This window comes from Mustela lutreola, chromosome 1 (genome assembly GCF_030435805.1).
Source record: "Mustela lutreola isolate mMusLut2 chromosome 1, mMusLut2.pri, whole genome shotgun sequence".
In the NCBI taxonomy this organism is placed as follows: Eukaryota; Metazoa; Chordata; class Mammalia; order Carnivora; family Mustelidae; genus Mustela; species Mustela lutreola.
Window position 1 is genome coordinate 180,047,883 of NC_081290.1, and position 16,834 is coordinate 180,064,716.

Here is a 16,834-nt window from a genome sequence, read left to right on the forward strand (position 1 = left end):
ACGTCGTCCAAGTCACGACTGCAAGACCATGTCTGCCTTCTTCCATCTAAAACACCTCCCAGCCTCATAATTGCCTAGGAGCTACAGCCCTAAGTACTCAAGGCCTTTTCCAGACTCTTTTCTCAGGGAGCCTGCAAACTGGGATGCGACAGGGAGAGGCTGCGTGAGGGAATTTCATTCCCATCGCCTCAGAGGAACTCAGTTCCCAGCTGCTCTGCCTCTCTTTGGACTTAGATCCCTACAATCCCGGATCCTCACTGGTTCATAATTCCATTCAGTTCAGGGAAGTGTATCTTTACTTTTGAGCCTGTTACATCTCTTCCACATCTCTCTTTTATTTGGTCTGTGATTGCTGTTTTCATACAGAGTGAAGGCCTCAAAGCACTAACCTCGGGTCGGAGCACTCGGAAATGCTGCCCCTTGATTTTCCAAACATGTTAGGTTGTGAGGACCCCTAGGAAACTCCACATCAACATTGCTATTCAGAACAGAAGAGATGGCCCAGCACAAACGGAAAATGTACACCAGGACCACAGCCTTTCAGCTCCTCAAGCCCCCTTACCCCCGTCAATACTGGGATTCTTCTAGAGCATGCTCTAGGATCAGAATAAAAGCACATTATTTATTGGCATAATAATTGACATACCATTAATTAGTATTATAATGACCTGCCTAACCTCTTTGCCATAAAGCTGCTGGTAGGATGGCTTCTAAATGTGTACAAGCTTGAGAAAATTAAAGATTACTGTAAAGGATCATTATTAAAAAAACTCTAGGTAAAAACTAATGCTAGACTACAGTTTACGTCACAATTTCAAAAGTGTATTATTTGGAGACACATTTAGCTACGAACGATTTTAATTTTGTTAACAGATATTTTCTAGAACCAGTATAATATCTGGCACTGGCATAATATGAAAGGCAATTCAATTTTTCAGTGTCCTTTCCGCCTTTCATCATAGCTTCTCTGTAGTCCTACATATGAAGCTACCCATGAAAAAACACGTGACTTTACGTTTTATTTTTAACCAGGCTTCTTTCAGCATTTGCCAAGGTGGGGAGGGATAAGAGGAAGAAAGGGGATTAAGAAATGTTTTAAATGTTAACAGACATTCTGGACTCTCTCCACACTAAAATAATAGAGTTCTTTAAGATATAAAATAAAAGGGGCGCCTGGTTGGCTCAGTGGTTAAGCCTCTGCCTTCAGCTCAGGTCATGGTCTCAGGGTCCTGGAATTAAGCCCTGCATCGGGCTCTCTGCTCAGCGGGGAGCCTGCTTCCTCCTCCCTCTCTCTGCCTGTCTCTCTGCCTACTGTGATCTCTCTCTGTCTGTCAAATAAATAAATAAAATCTTAAAAAAAAAAAAGATATAAAATAAAACGTTTGTTATTTTGAGACTTATGAAATACATACATTTAAGGACAACATAGGTTAGTTAATATACCAGCAGCTGCAATGAAATCTAAAAATTGTCTTCTATTTTTCCTATTTAAAGCAAACAGAGACAACTTTTCCAAATAGAAATTAATGTTTGTATAATTTTATAAAGTTCTGAAATACATCATTTAATTTCAAGAACCTTACAACACAGGCATCATTAAGCCCAATTTAATAGGAAGGATACTAAGGATCACATACAGTAAACGATGAAGCTCCAGCCTCAACTCTCAATCTTTGGCTTTAAAATCCCATGAGAGACTGTGGACTCTGAGAAACAAACTGAGGGTTTTGGAGGGGTGGGGGTGGGGGGATGGGTGAACCCGCTGGTGGGTACTAAGGCAGGCACGGACTGCATGGAGCACTGGGTGTGGTGCAGAAACAATGAATCTTGGAACACTGAAGGAAAAAAAAGACAAAAAAAATCCCACATGCTATTTCTATTACTCCATTTCTCTAATAAAATGAGTTAATAAAAATGATATTTGGTAAACACTGACTTTCTAAAAGAAAAGGTAAGCTGGCAATGCTCCTGTAACTGGTGATATGTTTTTCAATTACAAAAAATTTCTTTCACCAAAATGAAAGTCTGCACACTCCTGAGAAGGGCTGAGTACTTGATTAAGGATTCAACAACCAAGCCCAACTGTAACTGTTGATTTAATGTATTTATGATACTTCGGGGTGAAACTGTAGGCAATCAGAAAAGATAGCTCCATAATTGGCATAAAATTAAATCAAAGACACTGCAGACTTTTCATTTTTGAAAAATATTGTTTCATTTCATTCCATTTGATCAATGAACTCCTACCACTCAGAACCACTTCTGTCATTATAAAATCCAACAGCATGAATGTGTCTAATACGATGAACAAGATACAGTTCCAGGTGTTAAGGAATTCATAAATTAAATGGCAGGGAGAGGGGGAGAGAAAGGAAACAGGGAGTTCATACAAAAATCTATAGTGGACTATTAAGTAAAATAAAATATAAACCCAGTGGGACTAGGTCACACAAGATGGAGAAAGAGATGTGTTCTTGGGTACAAGTGAACTGGATCTTTGGAAAGAAAGGTAAAATGGTAAAGGGTTAAGAAGCAAAGAAAACAACCCCAACAAAGCACGAATACCCAGTACTGATGAAAGATTCCTAAAAAAAGGCATGTTCATGTTCCAGACAAATTTTAAATTTATGTAACATTTTAAACTTCTCAAAAATATTTCAAAGGCTCTTGCCTCTAGATAACCACCTTGGCTAAAGGAGCAAATAAGAACAGACATGACCTGAGGTTTTTACTGCCCAAATGCAGGATTCTTCCGACTCTCCCACACTGCACTTAGATGAAAGCTGGTGGCCATTTAAAGGACACTGGTGAGCAAAGGGAGGAGAGCACATAGGATGTGACTGTGACACTCTAAGCAAGAGACAACGGGGTGACAGGACGAGGTATGTGCAGGAGGCAAGGCCAGTAAGACAATACTACTCAGTGGAACCAGTGGAACTGGAGTGCGCTGCTGGGAGAAGGAAGTAAGGACTTCTCCAGGGTTTTTAACTCAGAAAAACAGCGGGATAAGCATGCAAGAGAAGGAAACTTACAACATGAACAGACATTGCTCCAGTGAAGACATCCAGATGGCCAACAGACACATGAAAAGTGCTCCACATCACTCGGCATCAGGGAAATACAAATCAAAACCACAGTGAGATACCACCTCACACCAGTCAGAATGGCTAAAATCAACCAGTCAGGAAAGGACAGAGGCTGGTGAGGATGTAGAGAAAGGGGAACCCTCCTCCATTGCTGGTGGGAATGCAAGCTGGTGCAACCACTCTGGAAAACAGCATGAAGGTTCCTCAAAAAGTTGAAAATAGAGCTACCCTATGACCCAGCAATTGCACTACTAGGTATTTACCCTAAAGATACAAATGTAGTGATCCAAAGGGGCACGTGCACCCCAATGTTTACAGCAGCAATGTCCACAATAGCCAAACTATGGCAAGAACCTAGTTGTCCATGAGCAGAAGAATGGATAAAGAAGACGTGGTCTATATATATACCATGGAATATACTCAGCCATCAAAAAATGAAATCTTGCCATTTCCAACAACCTGGATGGAACTAGAAGGTATTATGCTAAGTGAAATAAATCAGTCAGAGAAAGACAAATACCATATGACTTCACTCATATGCGGAATTTAAGAAACAAAGCAGATGAACACAGGGAAAGGAAAGGAAAAATAAAATAAGAGAAAAACAGAGAAGGAGACAAACCATAAGAGACTCTTAACCCTAAGGAACAAACTAAGGGTTGCTGGAGGCGGGGGTGGTGGGGAGGATGGGGTCCTGGGTAATGGGCATGAAGGAGGGCGCGTGACGTGATGAGCACTGGGGGTCACATGCAACTGATGAATCACTGATCTCTACCTCTGAAACTAATAATACTGCATATGTTAATTAAACTGAATTTAAATTTTAAAGTTCTTTTAAAAAGAGAAGAAGAAATTATGTATGTAAAGGGGATAGTTTTATACATTCTGAAGTTAAAGGATACCCTTAAAAGTCAGGCAGACAACTGAAAACACCAGTTCAAAGCTCAGCCTAGAGTGCAGAGCTGACGTTACCAATCATCCAACAAGAGACGTTAAGTAGAACCATGAAAGTAAGAAATACAGCCATGATGAGAACAGAGGTTTGATCCTTGCCTACCTATCCGAGCCCTTCCTCCTCCCACACTCACACCTCACTCCGCAGCCATTCAGAACAATGCGCCGTCCTCAGATCACACTGTCTCCCCCTCACCTTGGCACCCTCACCCATGCTCCTTCGCCCCTGGTTTGCCGGAGGAGGACAGTCAAGTTGCTAAGGAAATAGAAAGCTGTTTATTTGTTTGTTTTACAGACATAGCAACTTAAGTGTACTTGCAAGTAATGAGAAAGCAGCCAACAGAGAAATTAAAGATTCCATACAGGAGACGGGGAAAACTGTTTCTAGAGGCTAGAAAAAGAATGAGATCAGAGTACTGGTTAAGAACATGTCCTTTGGGGTGTCCAGGTGGCTCAGTGGGTTAAAGCCTCTGCCTTCAGCTCAGGTCATGATCCCAGGGTCCTGGGATCGAGCCCTGTTTCGGGCTCTCTGCTCAGTGGGGAGCCTGCTTACCCTCTGCCTCTGTCTACTTGTGATCTCTGTCAAATAAATAGACAAAATCTTAAAAAAAAAAAAAAAAAAAAAAAAAAACCCTTGTCCTTCGAGGAAATGAAAACACTATTCCCACTGCCAGATGACAGCTGCAGAAAAACTAATTTTCTGGAGACAGGGACAACAGACAGACACTGAAAACATTCAACCTTAAAATCTCTATTTTCCCAATCATCAAGTAGGAAGCAAAGTGAATACTGAAACTAGAAGAGGGAATCTGGGGAGAATGGCAAAAGTTTTAAATAACTGCTAAGAGAAATGTGATTTTTTTTTTTTTTTTTTTTTTGCAGGCAAATTTGCAGGGAGAAATGGGTCATTGTGAATTTCTTCAGTTTCCCTTCCTAAAAATAAATTTTAGAAATTGTATTATTGGGACACAAAATATGCTGATAGGATTACAATTTCATTTAATAATAAATAACTGCAGCATGGAAAAATGCTGGGTTTTGTCTTGTTTTTTTGTATTTTTTTAACTTTATTTTCTTTTTCCAGTGTTCCAAGATTCATTGTTTATGCATCACATCCACTGACAGAATGAGTAGAGAAAAGCAGAATAAAAAATGGCTATAATTATGTAAAATTATGCATGTGCTTTCATAGTTACAATGGACAGAGACTTGAAACATCAAAAATATTTTTTAAATGCTGATTTTTTGGTCTCTTTTCCATTGCTTTGTCATTGTGCAAAAATATTTAACATGTTATTAGGAAGGAAGGAAGGAAGGAAGGATGGAAGGGAGGAAGGGAGAGAGGGGGGAAGGAAGGAAATCTGGAGGGAAATACTTTAAAATATATTATCAGTGTATAATCCCTGAGTGGTAGGATTTAGGGTGATTGACTTTATCCTTTATGTTTTTTTGCATTTTCCACATTTCTACAAAGGTTACATATTATCATTAAATGTCACCTAAGAATAAAAAGAAACACATACTTTATTTTCAAAGCCCATATCCTATTGTAAAGGGAATTTTCTATTTAATTGTGTGAGCATTTCCAGGAACCTTAAATTTTTGTGTTTGAGCTTGCATGACTGTCACATGTGAAATCAGTTTCAACACCCAGGTAAGATTTTCTTTTTATATTTCAAAAATCAGTTCATCAATCTACATCAACGGAATTATTTTAAATAATTTTTATTTACTTAAAATAATTGTAAATTGCACACACATACCTGACCTCATTTCTTGCCGCCAAACTAAAACTTAACTGAGACCCTCATTATCCTGCATTCAATTTATTTAAAAAATGAAGATTAATGACTTCATAGAATTTTAATGAGAACTAAATAAATTTCCATAAATAAATGATTAAAACACGTCCTGGCATATAGCGTGCCCTCGAAAAATATCACCTGTTACTATTAATATCAGCAGCAGTTGTAAAACTATACACATCAATTAATATCACGGTCCTGAAAAATAAAATTATATCTTAAAATTTAATGAAATAACCTTAGAAACAGAACCTAAGTAAAAAATATTATTAAAGGAATTAGAAGCAAAGTGGTTTCCTTAAGGTAATAATTCTTTATTAAACATATCCTTGGGGTGCCTGGGTGGCTCAATGGGTTAAAGCCTCTGCCTTCGGCTCAGGTTAACAATCCCGATCCCGGAGTCCTGGGATCGAGCCCCGCATCGGGCTCTCTGCTCAGCAGGGAGCCTGCTTCCTCCCCTCTCTGCCTGCCTCTCTGCCTACGTGTGATCTCTGTCAAATAAATAAATAAAATCTTAAAAAATATATATCCTATAATGCTCCAATGGCACAGATTTCTAAACCAAAGTATATTTTATCACTTAATATTTAGATTTAATTCGGAGAATTACACATGGATGATATACTGGGTATTTCTGGGTAGACAGGAATGTAACAAATACCATAAACTTCTATGATTCAGTATGATATAATTTCAAGTGTTTTGTTTTGTTTCCTTTTTTGAGTGTGTTTAGTTCCACTCAACTAATTTTACTTTCTCTTCCTCATAAATCTTTATTAGCAACTGTCTACTACAATTATTCTACTCAGAACATGTTCGGTATGTGTGTACTTACTTTGCACTACAGAACTGAAAATTGCATTTTGTTTTCAGCAACTATAAAGCTGGGGAGATCACAGCTGGGCCAAGTACGTCTGATCTCACTGGCCTACAAGCTCTTTAACCTTTCCGTGAAACCCCTCAATAAAATGATCACTCCCAAATGAGAAAACAGCACTTAAAACAAAAAAAACAAAACCAAAAAAACCTTTATTTTTAGCTTTCCTAAAAGCACATTAAATGTGACTTCTTGTAACTAACATGTTATGCATACTACAATACAGGCAAGATAATTTTTAAATACATATAAGGATAAAATTACTTCGGGGTTGATTTATTTCACTTAAAATTGTACCCTTAAATTGCAAATATCCAGTATCAATCCGTGACCTCATTCTTCCAAGCCCTCCCCCCAGAATTCCAGAAAACAATGTATTAGAATGAATCCCTTCAGGAGAACATGGACGTCTTGGGACTCACCTTTGCCCATATGCAGTAGCATTTCATTTTTCCCTTAAATGTAATTATATAACAGAGAAAGAAATGGAACACTGATGATAGTGGACTGATGAGCATCTGAGGAACAGAGGGGAACTGATGGAAGAAAGAGGTTGCTCCTGGGTCCTTCTTCTTTCTCCAAGGAAACAACTAACTAGTGATAGCTTCAGTAACCACTGGAGGGTCCTGATTCACAACTTTAAAGAGTCCACAAGAGTATTCTTCACACCAAAATTCAATATGATACATATACAATCATAACTATCCAAGATAATTACAAGTTGTCCTAAATTATTATATTTGAGAGAATACTCTTCACAAAACAATTAAAAAAAAAAAAAATCCTACCCCAGATGTCATTAACGATTAAATATGGCCAACAAGTCATTCAAGCAGGTGTTTCCTATTCGGTGACTAGAGTGGTGGGTCATCACTCACACCCAGGACGATACTAAGCAGCCATGCTGGAGATGACGGCTGTGGCTCTGAAATAAGTCTTATGGAGAGCTGTCATAAAGAGAAAAGCTTTTCCTTTGGCAAAGTTACAAACATGGTAATAAGATCCAAAAGCAATGGCTACAGCCTCAAAACAGTCTCTGGATGCCCAGATTGCACGGGGCCCTCTTCGTGGCCCCCACCTTCCCATACCTCTCCTCTGGAGTGCCATCAGGGTAGTAATTACATATTCGTATAACTGACCTTATTCGTAAGTTTTCTTTACACAGAGAATGCTTTCCAAAGGAAAGTGTGATGTCTGAGTTAAGATCTAAAGGATGAAAGGTGGTAACTGAGGGAATACAGGCAAAGAAGAATATTCTGTACAAAGGAAATGCTTTGTGCAAAGGCAGTGGGCCTGGTGGGAAAGCCACTCGGAGGTCCAGATGACGGTGACAAAGAGCTGACAGGCATACAGAGTTGATGGGACAAATAAGAAAAGCAAACAACAGAGTTAGAAATATTTACTCAGGTAACACCGACACTATTTCATCAAGAATTTGATGCAAGATACAATCAGAGTGAACAGATGTAAGATTCCATGTTACTATAAAATGTGTTTGTATTTATGTATCATCTATAAAATTGTTTGGCTTTAATTTAGCTGAAAATGTTGACCTTAGAAATAGTTTATTTGGGCACCTGGGTGGCTCAATGGGTTAAGCAGCTGCCTTCGGCTCAGGTCATGATTTCAGGGTCCTGGGATCGAGTCCCGCATCGGGCTCTCTGCTCAGCAGGGAGCCTGCTTCCCTCTCTCTCTCTGTCTGCCAGCCTCTCTGTCTACCTATGATCTCTGTCTGTCAAATAAACAAATAAAATCTTAAAAAAAAAAAAAAGAAATAGTTTATTTAAAGAAAGAAACCTTCTAGTAGCACAGGTAATATTTCTAATTGCAGACCACAGAAATGAGATACTTCGGGGATGGTAAGGAAAGAAGTAGAACGGTATACAAATAGGGAGAGCCCGGGACCTGTTTTGCTTGCTAGGGAAGAAACTAGCTAAATGACCAAAGGGAGAGAACATCTCTGTGCTCCTCTTCTTGGCAGGAAAGGCTACACCATCCAGGAAGCACACCTACGGTAACCTAACATGCCAAGCAGTGGCATAAAGCAAGGCTAAAATGTATATTTAGATTGAAAAAATACTCGACTTAGAAAAGTGAGAACCCAAGTGACTTCTGCAAAGAAGGAACTGAAAAATGTTTGTTGAATAAAGGCCCAACTCACTGCTTAAAAATGAAAGGCAAACAGGGCACCTGGGTGGCTCAGTGGGTTAAGCCGCTGCCTTCAGCTCAGGTCATGATCTCAGGGTCCTGGGATCGAGTCCCACGTCGGGCTCTCTGCTCAGCAGGGAGCCTGCTTCCTTCTCTCACTCTCTATCTGCCTGCCTCTCTGCCTACTTGTGATCTCTGTCTGTCAAATAAATAAAATCTTTAAAAAAAAAAATGAAAGGCAAACAATCAATACGACAATTATTTTAATGTTGTAATTTTCTTTCTCTTTTTCTATGCTTATGAGGATCAGTTGCAGAGATAGGAATGCCAAAACACAGTAAAACAGTGTAGGTGCACACATACTCTGGGAATCACAGCAACTGTTTTACAGGGTCCTCACAATGCATTCAAGAATCAGCATGAAAAGACAGTGTTAAGGTCAAGCATGGTGAAACTACTATTGGCAATAGTGGACCTGACTTTATTACGAAATGCTACAAATGAGTCTGTTTCTTTAATTATTCATTAGTTAATGTTTTTCCAAGGCCTTCTAAGGCCTTCCATTAATTCCTCAGTTTCTTATAGGAGAATGTCTATGAAACCCTCCCCCCAGAGGTGCCCAGGGAGTATAAAAATATATTTCTCTTTTTTGCCAGCCATGCAAGCAAAACGTGACAGCCGCTGCATCATCACACAATAACTAGTTCACTATCCCTAGTTCATCATGCCACTATTTGTGGTGGCACAAACAGTAAGCTGAATTCGGAGTTGAATTCCCTTAGATTATTGTGGCCTATTAACAGGTAGAAGTTACAGAAAAGCAGTTTAGGATCTTTTACATTAAAGAATTAGGAGTCAGGGGTGCCTGGGTGGCTCAGTTGGTTAAGCATCTGCCTTCAGCTCAGGTCATGATCCCAGAGTCCTGGGATGGAGCCCCACATCGGGGCTCCCCTGCTCAGTGGGGAATCTGCTTTTCCCCATGACCCTCCCCCTTCTCCTGCATGTGCTCTCTCTCTCTCAAATAAATGAATAAAACCTTAAAAAAAAAAAAAAAAAAGAATTAGGATATAATCTGTCCTGACAGAGAGAATGGGTAGTTTTCCAGAATCATCGCCCAGGGTCCAATCACAAGTTGGAAACACCATGCAGTGGGATTGTTTCAATAAGGAAGTACACTCGTGTGAAGGCCAGACCAGAGGATGCCAGAGTTCACGGATCATTTTTAAGATTTACAGTAGAGGGGCGCCTGGGTGGCTCAGTAGGTTAAAGCCTCTGCCTTCAGCTTGGGTTATGATCCCAAGGTCCTGGTGACCGAGCCCCGCATCGGACTCTCCGCTCAGCAGGGAGCCTGTTTCTCTTCCTCTCTCTCTCTGCTTGCCTCTCTACCTACTTGTGATCTCTGTCAAATAAATAAATTTTTAAAAAAACATTTTAAAAAGATTTACAGCAGAAAACTCTAAGTGCTAAAATATATTGAAGGCATTCATACAATAAACACTTCAAGTATTTCCTGGTTGTCTACAATGTGTCATGCACTACTCAAGGCACAAGATATGAACTGAGACAAACACTTCTCCTAAACACTAAGTAGTTCACTCTCTAAAAGGGAAGAGAAATAAGCAAACTAATAATTACAAGTGCTGATGGGTTTTTTTCACTAAAGCCAAAACAACATTCATAGATTGCTGAATTGAGAGATTTGCCTTGTCAGAGACCTAACATTTCTAGCACAAACTCCGAATGAACGTGCTCCTCTCTGTTCAACACGTCTAGGAACGGGATTTTCTCTCAAGGAGGAAAGTTTTTATAAGAAGCACCTCGAGATTTTCCTGTAGTAAGTCAAGAAATTTCTGGAAGGTAGCAAACAACTTTGTATTCTACTCTCATTTCTGAACAGAAGTACTCTGAGAGGCAGTTAAGTCAAGATCCTGGCCTTGAGAGAATAAATGACTTTCCTGGCAGCAGAAATTCTCTCAGAATTGTACGTAACGGCTTGTTTTGCATGTGTGTCTGGTAAAAGATGAACAAAATGTGCAAGTGTACCACCTCTGCAGAGAGGACAGAAATTTTTCTTTGTCAAAAATGTCAAAGATTCTTAAGAATAAAAATCTTTCTAGATGAACCTTCAAGGCTATTCAGTTTCCTAAAGAGTTTACAAACGGAAAGTCCACTTTGTACTACTGGAATACAACTTTCAGTCCTACCCCATTGGGTTATGAGGTCCACTGCTCAAAAGCTAGGAGGGGCTAAAAAATCATAGACATCAGTAATGTTATGAAGTTACATGCTCAAGGGATGAGATGTAGTCTGTCAGTTACTGTACGATGATAGCCTTAAACCTCCAGGAGAAAAAGTTATTTAGAAGATCTGCTTCAATTCTCTCATTCGAATTGCTTTCAATTTCAAGAATCCTCTGAGGTCCAGCTACAGCCTTGGAACCCCTTCATACAAAGTGACAAGCGTCAGGAAAGAAACAGGTATAGATTACAGGATGATGATGAGAATACAAATATTACCAGGTGAAAAGATAAAACCCAGAGAGAATATTTTAAAGGTCTTCGAAGTTTCAAAACAAGAATAGGTTACAACTTTCTGAGAGGAGGAGAGAAAAGGCCTCAGAAGGAAGCAAAACAAACTGAAGAGTGGGCCAGCCTCAAGAGGGGGTACGTGGCACAGATCATTAACCGCACGTGTAAGCGTCAGAGACACGCACGTTACGTCTGAGAGCCTTGGAGGTGAGGCCGGACGACAGGGCTGGTCTGTGGAAGGCCACACCACAGGAAGAGCTAGTATTTAACAGAATTAGCACAAACAAACCACACAGAAGTGCTAGATGAGAGAAGTACCATGACCACAAGGAGGCAGGGAAACCTAAGTGTGGCGGAAGTGTGGAAGACAGTGCCGTGCCCTCAGGCTCAGCTACCCTCCATGAGTCCCACAATTCTACGCGTAGTGTCTCACTCTTAACATTCTAATCTGTGTAAGAAATTTTAAGTTAAACACTTTTTAAAAACATGAGCTAGCACATCATCAAAGCAGCCCATTTCACATACATATTCTCTACTGTGATCTAAGCCATCAGTAATGTCAGCTTGCAGAAAACCCTATGCAACTTGACTTCACACATTCTCATCTCCTCACACGCAGACATTAAACTGTATAAATTAATCTCTGAGAGCAACCCTTTAAAAATCACTTATAAACCTCATTATAATACTCTCAACACTGTAATACACCCAATTCAGCCCTTCACATTTTCCTATCTTCCTCCTGTGCCAATTTCATGCAGAACCATGGATTTAAATACTGTTTCTAATGTCAAGAGCTCCCCAATTTCTATCTCCAACCAGGCTTCTCCCGATTCCCAACATCAACCTGTCTCCCTGACATCTCCACTTGTTTCACATCTAAAAGACATCCAAACTCAATTATATCTAAACTAGAATTGCTTCTCTTCACCCCAAAACAGACTCCCCCTCTTTCTATACCTCCAAGAACAACCACTCTAGTCTCCCAGCTGCTCAGGCTAAAAATTTTGAAGTCACTTTGCCTCTGTATCTCATACACCCCTCCCATCTAAACCACTATAAAAATCCTGTCCACTCTTCCTTTCAAAACACATACAGGAAACATTTGTGCATATAAGGACGTAACTAATTCTAACCACCTCTGGGGCTACTATCTTGAACAAAGCCATTACCGTTCTTTGTGAGATTATTGCCGGAGCCTTTCTAGATTCCGGCTTCTGCTCTTACGCTCCCTCTGTCTACGCTCAACAAAGAAGGCAGGACAGTCCTGCCAAAATCGATCTTCTGCTGGAAAGCCTTCAAAGCCCTCTCACTGAGAATAAAATCCACTTCCTTACCCTGACTTTGAGGCTTCACATGATCTGGCCTTCCATGGCCTCTCCAACCTGGATCTTCTATTTCCCCATCTTTCATCTGTTTCACTCCGGGAGCACTGGGCTCCTTGTTGTTCCTCCTACACATCACGCATGTTCCCATCGTCTGGAACCCTCTGTTCCTCATGCCCCGGGGCGCTCTTCACCCAGATACACAGATTCGCTGTCATACTTCCAATCTTTGCATCAATGTCACTTTTTCAACCACAATTAAGACTGTGTCCTCAGAGCCACCAGCACACTGGGCACTCTAGACCCCCACTGGCCTTCCACTGGGTGACTACCTTTCTAGAAAGCTAGAGAATTTATTATGTGTATCCTCTGTTGCTTCTCCCCTCCCAAACGAAACATCGTGTGGGCAGGTGCTTTGATCGGTTCTGTTCACTTAAAAATGGATGAATGAATCCTCGAACAAAATAATTTGTTTTATATGAAACAGATACCAAATTCAAGTCTCTCATTCTCTAGAGAAAGTATTTAAGGACCAGTGTGTTTTCTGTGAAGTCAAAGCATCAGTAAATGGCAGTGTCCAAAATAAAACCAAGTGTCTCTGGCTTGGGCTTTTTTCCACCAGGACACAGTGGTTGAACATGAGACAATACCTATGAAAATCCATTTCAAAACAGGCAAACACACAGATGAACACACTGACACAGATACAGAAACATTTCACATGAAAGTATGACCACTACCAGGTAGTAGCGGTATACACAGTGATGACGCGCCTACAAACAAACCTGCGTTACTTACCTCCACCGCAGATCCTTTTGATGATCTCTCTGTTACAGTTTCTTTGAATTTATTTGCCTTTTCAAGCTGAGCTTTAAGTTGTTCTGCTAATTCCTTTAAAAGGAAAAACAAGAAAAATTGGTGTCACATATAGCTTAATCCTCAGTGTAAAATACTTCAAATTTATACAACAGAAGGGAAAAGAGCACAGTGAACACCCAGGTGGCCATAACCGAAGTTCACAGCCTTGTACATTGCTTTTTAACAAATTTAATGAATTTATCTCAGTTCCACACTTCCCAAATATCTGTGCCGTTTGTTTACGCTTTGAAGGTAAATAATTACAAGGACATATATTCTAGGGGAGAGATGGGCATTGAGAAAACACATAACCTGAAGAATGAAATTTTTATAATTCTTTTAATATTACAAACATCCAACACTCAAAATTTCAGTTATTGTAACAAGAAATCCTTAACAAGATTTAAAATATTACCTTCTTTACTGCTGGGTAATTTGAATAAGAACCCCAAATATATTTCATTTTTACTCTAGGAAGTCTATAGACATTTATATAAAACAACTGACACATAAAGAAATAAATTAAACAAACATAAGTATGTGACAAGCAAAGAATAGTATTCTCCACTGCAGTGGTTCCATGACCAAAGGAACACTTCTTTTAACATAAATTAAGTTCCTAACTTGGTGAGTTCTCTTTCATTATTTCAAATTAATTCTTTTGTGCTTTCAAAACTCGAATTTTATTTTCTCCTATTATTACTGTTGTTGTTGGTTTGTCTCTCTTACCAATCTCTGGGTTGAGCTGAAATTCAGTGTTACCAAAGACCAGATTCAAAGAGAAAGAGCAGCATATGCAAGATACACAAACTCATAAAAATAGAAGTATCTTGTTTGGCCACCTTTTATTTATTGGACGGTGTCATACTGACAGCACAATACTTAAAGCTCACCAGTGTTTGGGTCTGAGAGGAGTACATTCAGATGAGGGAATCAATTCTATCAAGACACACAAAGCTGCCGGCTTCACTTTTCTGCCATGCGCGTCGTAACACATACTAGCGCGTCAGAAATGTGACACTCTCACACCAAAATAATCAATAAACAGAGACAGGTATAGCTCTCCCCAAATCATCACCATCCTCTACTGAATTCTGAGGTAAATCAGTCTTCCATCATAATAACACTATTACAGAAATTAAATGAGCTAAACGATACAAAGCAGCTAACATATCCCATTACAATTTGGAAAAATGAATTAACCATCTTTTTAGAAGCTCATTTGTTAGGTTCTTAAGTAAAGGAATCTAAGAGGGCAATACACACGCTTAATAATGTGACTAAAACAGGGAAAGAAGACAGTGACGCTTTTGTTTCCCTCAAATTTGCTACACTCAAATTGCAGAGTAGAAAGGAAATTTTAAAAACATTTTGTTCCCTAGGATCTTAATTTTCAAAAATCTGACAGGAAAAGTAAGCACTTTATTTAGAATGGGCAGAACTGTTTTTAGAAACATTCAAGAATTTCTTTAAAGAATCAATAAGCAACAGTTATTTTTCCTACTGTGCTACATTTGCATTGCAAAGAAACTTCCAAAATTATTTGTAAGAAGAGCTAATTGCTATTCTCCTAAGAACAATACAGAAGACTTACCATATTTCCCATCATCTCAGCCTTGATAATCCTGGCTCCCAATTTATTCTTCTCATCAACACTCAAGATGTATACAGAATCATCCTCAGAAGCACCTCTGTTTGAACAAGACAGATTAAGAGCATACGAAATATAGGGACACTACAAGTAAGAGCATCAAGACTCAAATATTATTTAAATTGACCTCAACAAAATAATAAGGACCGATAGATCACAATTCTAAAAACTTAAAAACAAAATAAAACAAACAACCAAAAAACAAAGCTTCAGTGAGTCACCAAAAATCAACAGCTTAAGGTTCTCTGTTATAATGCCACAATGGCCGATGGCAGTTATAATAACTGACCAAAGTCCCAGCAACAATGAGATAAATAGTATGTCAACTATTCTTTACTAATATTTACATACTCATTTTAAAAAGGAAACAAACAAAATTAAAACATTAGAATCAGGCCATAATTCTACATGGCTGGGGTAATTCTCATTTGGTGTGATAAATTACCAATAATCTAAGAAACTGTAACTAGGAAATGACATATTTAACTGCATTCAAAGAATAAAAACAATGACCATATGTTCTTTTTGCAAAATAAACCCTGAATAACTCAAGCAACATAAACTAAGATCATATGCCAAACCAATACCCTGAAGACAAGAGAAATTTCCAGCCAAGTTTAGAGTCCTGGCATATAGGAAGTTGTCCCAGCTTACCTCTTATGAAATATTACTGCAGGGCAGAAAAGGAAAATGTAGGCCAAGCCTGAGGGACTCCTTAGCCAAAGAGACATGGCTAAGATTCTAGAACTCCAAGGAACCCAGAGACAGAAGAAAGTGGCACAGTGAGAGAATTGCAGAAGAGTCTGGAGAGTTCCCCTTCAGTATTCAGGAAGAAACTACTCCGAGTCAGAGAAAGCATCCATCCCAAAGGTAAGAGGAATAGCATTCAGCATTCCTGGGAACAGTGCCTTGTCTCACTACCCAGACTAAGAAAATTAATGATTCAGAAAGCACTGAGTAGAGTTTTAAGACTAAATGATGATTTAAGCCCACTGAACCAACGTTAAATCCAAGAGTCTAAAGGAGCCAACAGTTTCTAACTAACTTAACCACGTCACCTCAGCACAAAGCTCAAGAATATTTACAAGAATTTAAAAATTCAGCACTCAACAAGGTAAAATTCATGACATCTAGTATCCAATCAAAGATGACCAGACATGCAGACATAGAAAAGTAAGACCCACAATTAGGAGGGAAAGCTCTCAATCAAAATCGACCAGAACTGACTCAGATATGAGAAATAACAGATAAGAACAGTAAATGTTATCATTTTAACTGTATTCCATACGTTTGAAAAGTTACAAACAACTAAGGTATATCAGTTGAAAACTATAATGTCTGAGATAAAAATATACTAGATAGGGTTCATGGAAGATTAAACTGCAAAGAAAGAAATTTGTGAACTTGAAACCTTAGAAACCATGCAAAATGAAACAAAAGAGAGAAAAAGAATTTCTAAAAATAAAAAGAGCTTCAGAGCTATAAGACAACCTAAATACCCTTCTGGAAGTTCATGTCACTGGAGACCTGAAAGGAAGAAATGGGAGACAGAAGACACAAAGGTCAAATGTTCCTAATTTACTAAAAACTAAAAATCTTAAC

The 16,834-nt window shown here is 39.0% G+C and overlaps 1 protein-coding gene across 5 annotated transcripts in view; it reads right to left on the reverse strand.

Annotated features, from left to right (window-relative positions):
* The window catches only part of CWF19L2 (CWF19 like cell cycle control factor 2), a 185,787-nt gene that overhangs the window by 103,650 nt on the left and 65,303 nt on the right, over window positions 1-16,834 (reverse strand). For all 5 annotated transcript variants that reach the window (XM_059179578.1, XM_059179577.1, XM_059179576.1 and 2 more), the window contains exons 9-10: window positions 15,176-15,272; window positions 13,522-13,614 (exon numbers count right to left, since the gene is read on the reverse strand). In XM_059179578.1, coding sequence (XP_059035561.1) covers window positions 13,522-13,614; window positions 15,176-15,272 — 190 coding nt within the window. The remainder of the gene's footprint in view (window positions 1-13,521; window positions 13,615-15,175; window positions 15,273-16,834) is intronic.